Raw genomic sequence first — 10,308 nt, 5'->3', positions numbered from 1 at the left:
CCTGCCCACAGCCGGACCCTACTACTCGCCATATGCGCTGTACGGACAGAGACTCGCGTCAGCCTCGGCTCTGGGATACCAGTAACTCCAGCTCTGCCTCCCGCCCCGGCCTCCGCCCCTCCCCCGCCTTCCCGCCTTCCCCCCCCTCCTTCCTCCCCCAGCCGCCGCCGCCGCCGCCGCCTCTACTGCTCGTACCGCCGGGATTCCCGCCCAGACCCTGCCCACCGGACTGTGTATTTATTTACTGTAACGTTAGCTTCCAAGCTGGGAATAGAAGTGCATTAACGGCCCACACGAGTCAATGGTATGCAAAAAGTCTGTGTTCCCCAAATAATAATATTAATCACACAAATAACGACATGACCCCGCCCCTCTTCCTTTCTAATTTTTTCCCCTTAGGTAGAGGTTTTAATTTTTTATTCCTTTTCCTCTTTTTTTTTTTTTTTTTTTTTTTTTTGGTTGGTTTGGTTTTAGGGAGGAGCGGGAGAATTGGGGGTATAAGGGTTCCGTATGTTTTGTTTTCCCTTCCTGGGGAGTTTCTTGCATGAGTCTTAACTGTGGAAGCATTTCCCCCTGTCTCTTTTTCCCTCGGCCCCCTTCATCTCCTCTTGTTTCCATCCGTTAGAGGTTCTGTTTTTTTCTTTTGTACCAGTAACAGAGAGGAGGTATTTTTTTGTAACACATTCGGGGCGGAGGGTGGGGCATCTTGGTGGCAGGAGGTCCTGAGCTCTGTGGCCGGGGACTCTGCTCTGGGACTCCCCCTGGCTGCCCTGCCCCCCAGGGTCCGTGGTCTGGGCCCTGCCCCCAGAACTGGAGCCTCGCCCCCCTGCCCTGCTCCGAGCGGGGAGCCCTGACGTCCCAGCAGGCTCGCCCAGGGAGAAGCCCCCGCGGCCTCCACAGAGCCTTCCGTCCACTCTTCCCTGCCAGACTCCCTCCTGGCCCTGATCCCCGGCGTCCCTGTCCTAGAAGTTCCCGCTGGCGTAAAACGGCTCCTATTTTGCGAAGTGCTTTAAGGTCATTGTTTCTCTCTCCCCAAGGGGGGCAGTGACCCCTTCCCCTGGAGGTGGGGGTGGGGTGGGTGTTCTTGCTAGATCTCCCCAAAGCAGGCCCGGTGGCGGTGCCAGCAGACGTCACAACCTCTTAGCTCCTTGGGGCCCACACGGAGCGCAGCAGCCCCCACTCCCAGGCCTAGCCCAGCAGAGCCCCCAGAGTAAGCCGTGGGCCCCCGCAGGCCCTGCAGTGTCTGGGATGGAAGGCTCGGGCCTGGGTCTTTCCCCAGCCCCCCCTCCCTCCCAGTCTTAGCAGCCGCGCAGGGGCTACGGGCCTGTCGGGGATGCGCAGAGCCCTCCCTTGGTAAGACTTATTTTGTTAATAAATGGAATACTTGGCTATATTCACACCGTGGTGTGTGTCTCTCTTGCCTCACCCACCGTTCCACTTCCAAACACCGAAGCAGATGCCCTTCTTTTATTCTTGTTTAAAAGTCCTTATGATTTCCTTCTGTGATTTCCGTTCAAGGACAAGTTTAATGCCTTTCCTCAAGAAAGGGGGGAGAAAAAACAAAACTTCTGCCAACGCATTACAAATAACATAAAATCACCTTTTTTCCCCTCCACATGGTTATTTAGCTCTCAGCCTCACTTCAAAGGCCTTGACGTTTCCCGAGGCCAGGGCGGAGGGCGTGTGTGAATTAGGTGGACTTTCCTCTGGGCTTAGATACGAGGTGCACGGGTGGCCTGAAATGGATCCGGCACCGAGGGCTCAAGCAGAGACCCGCAGCAGCACTGCCCGGAGACCGGCGGGCGGGCGGGCAAAGACGGCGTGCCTCTGGCGCCGCCTGGTGGCAGAGAGGCGAGCGACAGGCGGAGAGGCCGCAACTGGCTGCAGCCCCGACGGCAGCTGGGCGCCGCTATCCTCTTGAGTGCGGAGGATTCCTACTCGCTGTTTCTGTGGGGGTTTTCTCCTCTTTCCTGATCCAAGGGTAAATGCACCTGCTGAGAGAGTTGCTTCCCAAAGCCTGGGGGATCCCCTCAGCCCACGAAGAGTTGTCGAACTGGGTCCTGTAGCCCAGAAACGGGGCTTGGGTTTTGCTGAGAAGGCGCGGCGATTACTCAAGACTTTGAAGCCGCCCTCGGTCGGGAGGAGCCGGCTCCTGGGCCTGGCTGTCTGCTTGAGCTCGCACGACTGACGCAGGAGTGTCGGCCGGGGCACCTGCGCTCCAGGGCCGGGCCACTTACATCCTGGCGCCGACTCGGGCCCACAGAGCCTCGCGGCCAGAGCAGGGTGTGCCCCGAGGCCGGTGTGTGCCCCGTCGGGCCGCAACTGCTCGCTCCTTGTCGGGGCCAGAACGCTGGCCGCTTGTTGGGCGCGCTGAGACACCGCCTCCACGCCCTCCTGGCTGGGCGCCCTTCAGTGGGGTCTGTCGTTGCTGTCCTGCTGTCTGCTCTGCTTTTTCTGTAAGGAGTGTGACTCAGGGAGTTCCTAGCCCGAGGCAAACTGCGCGCTTCTGAAAGGCGTGTGGCCCGAGGTCGGGTGCGGACGATGGGCCAGTTCTCCAGCCGTGCGGGTTTGGTGTCCACAACTTCGACGACAGGTTGCAGGGCAGGTTCGGCTGCAGCTCTGTGACAGCATGGGCCAGCCTGGCTCCTCTCCTCGGGCCTCGACGGGACCTGACAGAGAGCATGCGCGCGCGCGCACACACGTGTGTGTTGCCAAATCCTCAGATCTGGGCAAAATCCCGTCTCTGGGATCAGAACATCAGGATTCTTATGCAGTGTCAGTGCTGGCCGCCGTCAGACCCTGTGGTGTCCCAGGAAAGGGAGCCTGGGCCGCGGCGGCACCCCGAGGACCCGGGTCAGGGAGAGGCTGCTTGGTGTGAAAGTCCCCTGAGACTAGCTCAGGGTCTTCCTGGGGAAATAGGCATTTTCCAACTTCTGAGAGTTCAGATTGATCTTCAAAAGACTTGAAATGTGGTGGCTCGTTGCGTTATTTCTCTTTTTCTTTGTTGCTTTGTTTGCTTTTTATTTTTGCTTTCTCGTCTTCCCTTCCTCTCAAGTCCCCTCTTTCCTTCAGAGACCTCTTTTTTTTTCATGCCTGCAAAAATGGATGGAAATTGCTCCCTCTGCAGGAGAACGTAAGCTTCTCTTACATCTATGGTCTTCAGACCTTCCTACCCTAGGTGGGAAGATCTCTTACAGGGAAGGGGAAAGGAGGAAACTCAGTATCTCCCACAGCTAGCAAACTTTGTGTACCCAAAAATGCTGTTCTAATGGCTGCTCGGCCTATGCCTTGGGTGAGAGAATGCAGACTAGAAATTCCATAGACTACAGAGGTTCCTGAAACATGTATTGAAGATCTTCAGAAACCGAGAAGGGTGCTGTCAGGCCTGGTGGGATAGGCTGCCCCCAACTGCCATCACGACCCCAAAGGACAGATAACGTCACCTGGAGTCTCCAGTTCTTACCCTGAAAAGATGGTGCTCCCCATGTAAATTGGTGACATGCCTGAGGAATGTGGCTGTTTTAATGAGCTCATGGGGAGTTTGTTACTTTTAGTTGTTTAATTCCGCTTAAGGAAGTTTGCTATTTTAATAGAGATGGTTCCCCCCACCAATGACTTATTTGCATAATCATTGCATCCAGTGCCTCCTTCCTGGAGACTCACTCCTCTGGGCTGCTCCACCTCCTTCTATCCTAGCCCTCCTCCCCTCTTTCTCCTAATCTCGCCCGGGCGCCAGAAATGGGGCCCATGTTCCCAAAGCACCAGGAAGGGTGGAAGCCACAGAGCTGGAACTTGAGACGCTGGATGTTCCTGGCCCCAGGTCTTGTTTTCACACCTCTTGCCTGGTTATTTTTGTGGCCTTGTGGCAGCAGGGAGAGGAAGGGAGGAGGAGAAGGAGGGGAAAGACTGGCCCTTAGATAGAGGTTTGACTTGCATAAAACTGCACTGTTAAGTTTTCAACTTCCCCATGATGCGCCCACAAACTCATCTCCTAGGAAATCCCATAGCCCAAGGGGGTTGTGGGCCCTCCACCCTCCTGCAAGCATGGCCACCTTGCCCTGCCCAGCACACTGTGACCGTGTCTCTCAGTATATGAACTAACTCTCTCCTGATGTATGTCTGGGTTAGGGTGAAATTCGTCTTGCAATAATCCCATAGTTCTACACTTTATTAATCATTCTGTAGGGGAAGCTGCACTCCAGTTTTCTGTTTGATTTGATTTCATTCATCCTGTCTTTTTGCAAAATAGATGGTTGAGTGCATCTGATAATGTATGGTTTAATTTGGAGCACTATGGGTTTGAATTACCATTTTCATAATGTGCTGTGCATTAATGTGTTACATCATTTATAAAGAGGAATGTGCCGGGTTTCAAACTTTCTCCTGAAAGCCAAAGTCACCTAAAGGAAACAAAGCCAAATCACATCAACCCATCTTCTTACCTCCCTGCCAAAGAACCTCCTGCCTCCCCAACCCCAGTCAAATCTGCCAAAGCTCATAAAACCCAACATGAGGCTTTTGTATTCACATAATGCAGGTGGGTGTCGAGGTTTGGGGGGGAACTTGCACATGGCTGCCGGGAGCCATCAGTGGTGTACAAAGCTCCCCCTCATTCTTGCATAACAACAGCTTTGCAGCCAACCCCGTCTTGGGTTTTTTTTTTTTTTTTTTTTTTTTTTTCAGAGACCTCCAGTGGATGGCTCTCCTTCGACCCTAATCCTGCACTCCCTCCCCAATGGCTGTAATAACACCAGCTGTCTGTTACTCAAACTCTGACTGAGGAGGAAAAAGCACTGATTATCCAAATACAGTCATTAAAGGGGAAATGTGTTTTTAGGACTGTCAGAGTGATTAATGAGGGCTAGCCGTCTTTGCAAATGCACTTGTTTAGTCTAACTGGCAGCTTCTATTTTCCTATTGATTTATTGCAGCCGTTGCCGGGCCTTGGTGTGTGCGAAGTCAGGGCACTTCACAACTGCGCCCTGTTTAAACAGGAAAAGCATGTACCATTTTGTCCGGGAGGGAGGGAGCGGCCTAAAGTCTCTCCCCTCAGTTCAGTCTCCAGGGGCCCGGGACCAACAAAGAAGACATTAAAAACCTGCAGCCCTGAGAGGGAAGGAAACTGCCTCCCCTCGGCTGTCCCCAGTCACTTGGTTCCAAGGTCAGTGGAGACGCACCATGGCCTCTGGACAAAGCCCGCCCCATTGTAACGCTCAGCATGCCCACATTTTCCCCTCCCGTCCCCCAAACCCGCTGTCAGCCCCTGAGTCCAAGGACAGGAAAGGCCCCCAGCAGAGGGAGAGGCAGGGGAGGGAACGGATGAGACTAGGCGGGAGAAAAAAACAGAAGCAAAGTAACCCCCGTAGCCAGGGGTGGGAGCAGAGGGGGAAGCTTGTCATAAATTAATACAGACCAACAGCTGGTTTCAACTTTTACAAAGGCTTGGGGTTTGTAAGAGGTTCTTCAGTGCACAGTGACGTCGGCCTCCCACTAGTACATTTCATGTTTGGATGAAGGTTGTATCTAATGGCCAAACGCGAGAAAAGGCAGCTTGAAAATAGAGTCCCAAGTACTTGGGGTTTTGACTTCCAGGTGGTCGATCACCAAAGCCAACAGAGTGTACGCGATTCCTGCTCAGTGCCTCGCACGATGCTGATGCCATAAGATGCGGAAGGAAACAGACTTCCCGCCCTGCTGAGTCGGGGGAATCAGGACCCGCCGGGAGACTGGCGCAGAGGCCGTTGTGCGCAACCGCGCTTCTGCTCGTTTGAGAAGGCGCTGTCGTTCTGCGCACAGCGGAGAGGGACGCAGGACGTAATAAGGTGCTAATTGTGAGGATCAGCTGGTCCGGCCGCAGGAGCTGGAGGAGAGAGAGCTCGCTGGGGCCGATGCAAGAAACCTACGGATTCCCAGTTCCTCCTAGGCCCGTCCTCTCTTGAAAAAACGACGCCTTCATTGTACAGTGGTGAGAAGCGAGCCTGGGTGGTGATCCCCAGTACAGCAGATCCAGGAGCAGGCTGGACGATCACCGTAGACAACACCGCTGACTTTTCTTCCACTGGCTCTCTCCCTAACCAGGCTGCAACTTCCACAGAGCATTCCGGCTCGGAAGTGACTGTACTTCCTAAATGAGGTGCCTTTCCGAGTTGGGGTGGTGGCCTATCACCAGCATTATTAACACTTCCCAGCCAGGCACGGTGGCTCACACCTAATCCCAGGACTTTGGGAGGCAGAGGAGAGAGGATTGCCTGAGTCCTGGGCAACTTGGCGAGACCTTGTCTCTACAAAAAATCAAAAAATTAGCCGGGTGTGGTGGCACAAGTCTGTAGTTCCAGCTATTTGGAAGGCTGAGGTGGAAGCATTGCCTGGGCCCAGCAGGTTGAGGCGGTGGTGGCCATAAACGTGCCACTGCACCCCAACCTGGGCAACAGAGTGAGACCCCAACTCAAAAAACAAAAAAAACTACTTTCCAGAACAGGAAACTTCATCAGGGAATTTGGATCATAGGTGAACTGGAATGGCTTTTTCTTAAGAAAAAAGTTGATCCTGCTGTCTGAGAGAAAAAGAAATTACCTTTTTTTTTTTTTTCCCCTCACTGCAACCCATCCTGGAGCAGTGGTAGGATCATGGCTCACCTCAGCCTCCATCTCCTGGACTCAGGTAATCCTTCCACCTCAACCTCTCGAGTAGTTGGGACTACAGGCATGAGCCACCATACCCAGCTAATTTTTTTATTTTTTTTACTTTTTTGTAGAGATGAGGTCTTGCTATGTTGCCCAGCTGGTCTCAAACCCCTAGACTCAATCAGTCCTCCCACCTCCCAAAGTGCTGGAATTACAGACATGAAAGACCTAATCTTACGAGCTTCAAAATGGAGACAAATGTTGTAAGTACTTTGGCAAGCTTTAGGTTTCTCCTGGAAAGTCTAAAATGCCAGAATGTCTAGTTATATGTACATAGTAAAAAGAAATGGGAATCAGAGAACCTAGATTTTCTGGTTTTAAAACCTAATTGCTGTGTGGCCTTGAGAAAGTCACTTAGTCACTCTGAACCTATGGACCCATTTCTGAAATGAAGTTGTTGGGTCCTATCATTTGTAAGCCCTTCTAACTGGAATATTCCATGACCCTGTAGAACATTGAACGAGTAAGGCATTATGATGGTCAGAGTTGGTCAGGAAGCTGTCACTAGGCCTCATCAAACTCAATTCTAAGGTTCCTATGAGAACAGCAATCGTGGAAGAACCAGAAAAAGAACTTTCATGATTTCACCTCAGTAGTGGGAAATGGGCAGGGATGACTCAAGAAGAATACTGACACATGGAAATGTTCACCCAGAGAACTGACCCCAACAAAATGAATTAATAATTTTTTTTAATTTGAGGAAATGCTGAGTAGGGAGTGGAGCAGGCATTTCAGAGACTATGTGGGGGTGCTTAAGTGGGTTAGAACTCATTATAAATGAGTTTGAGAATCCTGCGAGGTTAAATTCAAGTCTACAAAAAGAATCGGATTTTTTGTAGCCTACAGCCAATTGCTTTTGGAAAATGGGACTGGCAAGAAAAGAAATGCAACTCAGTCAACAATCAAACCACCATGGGGCAAACTTTGCTCTGCGTGGGCGGTGGGTATCTCCACAGTTCTTTGGAACATAAAATAAAATGATCCTTCTGGAGTTCAATCAGAACCAGATTCTAGAATGGAAACAGCAATTTGGAGAATGCTTTTGTGCACCCCCCCCATCCTGTTTGAGTGTGTGTGCGCGTGTGAACGTCCGAATGTATATAGTGTGGGTTGTGGATGGATTCACAGTCAGTCCATAAAGGGAACAGTATGACTGTGGTCTTCCTCCTGCTTCTGACATCTTCAAATATGGGCATCACCAGACAGAACAATAGGTCAGGCCCACCCTTGGGCATCGCAGGAAGCAACCCTCTGTGTGTCATGGCACAGACTAATATAATAATACATGTTGGACATTTAATTCTTACAACAAACCTACAGTTCTCTTTAATAAGAAAGTTGAAATTGAGAGAGGTTAAGTAAATTGCCCAAGAACTCAGAGCTAAAGAGCTGTGGAGCCAGGATTCTAATATGGCTCTGACTATAAAACTCTTTGCACTTAACCAAGCAGCTTCAGACTTTGCATGTTGATGGGTCTGGATGCTATGGAGAGATACAAAAAAGGGACCTGTCCATCAGGAAGTTTCAGCTGGGCCAGCTGTGTGTGATGGGACCAGGCTAGACTACCTACACTTCAAATTAAATTAGTCCCATGCCTTCCAAGACCTGAAATGCTGGTCAGTGTGGTGGGTTTGACTCATTCTGCAAATATTTACAAAGTACCCACTACATACTAAGTACTGGGGTCTTCCTTGAGAATTCAAAGGATGGGGGAGAAACTAGCCTTGCCTCAAGGAGCTTACAGTGAAGTAGGAGAGAGATGTCCAAGCTAATCCAGTCATCAGTGTAGGTAACCAATGAAACCCCATATCTCAGTGGCTTAGCACAATAAAGCTCTCTCTTTTTTTTTCCGCTTACACTATGTATTCACTGTGGATTGACAGGGATCTCTATCAGCGTTCAACCAGAGAAGCAGAAGCAGTAGTAAAACATTTATTTCAAGACATTGGCTTACGCAATTGTGGGGACTAACTAAGCAAGTCGGAAGTCTGTAGGGCAGGCAGACAGGAAGGAAAGATCATAAGCAGGCTGAAACTCTCCCAGCATGAGCCATTTGGAGTCTATAAGCTCAATGAAAGCCTAAGCCTTCTTAAAGGGCTTGCCTGATTAGGTCAGGCCCACCCCAGTTCATCTCTCTCTTGATCAACTTAAATTCAACTGATTAGGGATTTCTAAACACTTCTGCAAAATTCCTTCACAGAAGCACCTAGATTAGTGTTTGATTTAATAACGGGGGACTAGCTGGATATGTGGCATGTGCCTGTAGTCCCAGCTACGTGGGAGACTGAGGTGGGAAGATCTCTCAAGCCCAGGAGGTTGAGGCTGCAGTGAGCCATGATCACATCACTGCACTCCAGCCTGGGCAACAGAGAGAGACCCCATCTCTAACAACAACAAAAAAACCTGGATACTGTAGTTCAGTTTAACCAAGTTGACACATCGGAAAGCATCCACTGTGCCACATAATTAATCAGGCCCACTGGCTGACAGAGGAACACCCACAGAGCAAGAGCTGGAGGATCTCACATGAACAGGTTACATGTTTGAGGCCAAAAAAATGACATATGTCACTTCTGCTCATAAACTTCTGGCCTGCACTACTTCCACAGCCCCTACTAACTGCAAGGGTGGGAAGTTGCTCCTCCCAAGTGCCCAGAAAAAAGGAAGCCTAGAGTTGAGTCCACCCTGGGTGTTGTCTGGGCAGCTTCTATACTACCTGCCACAATCATTTCACAGCATGAGTACCAGAAAAGCCGGGACAAGAGTTCCCCATCTCCCTCAACTCTGCCCTCCTCCACCCTGCCTTCTCAGGACTTTCCCAGAAATCCCTTCCTGACCCAGCCATGGAGTCCCGTTTACCTGGAGAAAGTTTACTTTTGAAATTGTAGGAAAGAAACACGGGAGCCTCTGGGGTGGAATGCACTTGCCAGACAAGGCTGGCTTCCAGGTTAGGATGCAAGGCTCAGGCCTATGAGAGCCTGAAGTTCACAGAACGTGTGACCCTCTACATACATCACAGTGCTCAGACCTCTACCTGGTGGCTTGCAGAGAGCCATCTCTCTGAGCCTGGGGGCAGGATACTGACAGTCCTCCTAACAAGAAGAAAAGGACCCTTTGACATATTGGACTCCAAAAACACTTGCCTCTGTGACACTTACAAAAAGCTGAGGATTGATACAAAACGATGGTGATTGATGGTCACTGACAGACGAGAGCTGTCAATAGGATGTGCTCTAGGTTCAAATGAAAGAGTCTGGGGGACAGGGACCAGACCTGAGCTTCTTCCCTCCTCTGGCATGTATTCAGTACTTGCTGTGTGCCAGGCACTGTGATGAGCACATTGCATACAAGTTTCATTTCCTTCTGGCAGCATTTCTCTGCAGCAAATCTATTATTGGGCATAGCTTGCCTAAAGTCACAAAGCCAGTAAATGGTAGAGGCAAGATCCCTACCAAATTTGTCTGTGTTCCTACCACCAGGGCTGCCATCACATACACTGTGCAGGTGATGGCCCCAATGAGGGCATCCGGCCAAGGGAACAAGTGGAGACTCCACAGCCACTATGAGATGTGGCCTGGGCCTGCATCAGCCTGGAAGGGCAACTTCTTCTAAATCCCCCAAAGGT

The 10,308-nt window shown here is 50.9% G+C and overlaps 1 protein-coding gene across 1 annotated transcript in view; it reads left to right on the top strand.

The window, feature by feature from the left end:
- Positions 1–432, top strand: part of LOC103274966 (zinc finger protein 703) — a 2,937-nt gene extending 2,505 nt beyond the window's left edge. Inside the window, exon 4 of the mRNA XM_021706102.1 lies at positions 4–432. Coding sequence (XP_021561777.1) covers positions 4–85 — 82 coding nt within the window. The 3' untranslated portion in view covers positions 86–432. The remainder of the gene's footprint in view (positions 1–3) is intronic.
- Positions 433–10,308: the final 9,876 nt, after the last annotated feature.

The sequence above is a fragment of the Carlito syrichta genome, unplaced genomic scaffold (genome assembly GCF_000164805.1).
Source record: "Carlito syrichta isolate Samal-C Ts95f unplaced genomic scaffold, Tarsius_syrichta-2.0.1 Scaffold315142, whole genome shotgun sequence".
Classification (NCBI taxonomy): domain Eukaryota; kingdom Metazoa; phylum Chordata; class Mammalia; order Primates; family Tarsiidae; genus Carlito; species Carlito syrichta.
This window is presented reverse-complemented; position numbering and strand designations above follow the sequence as displayed.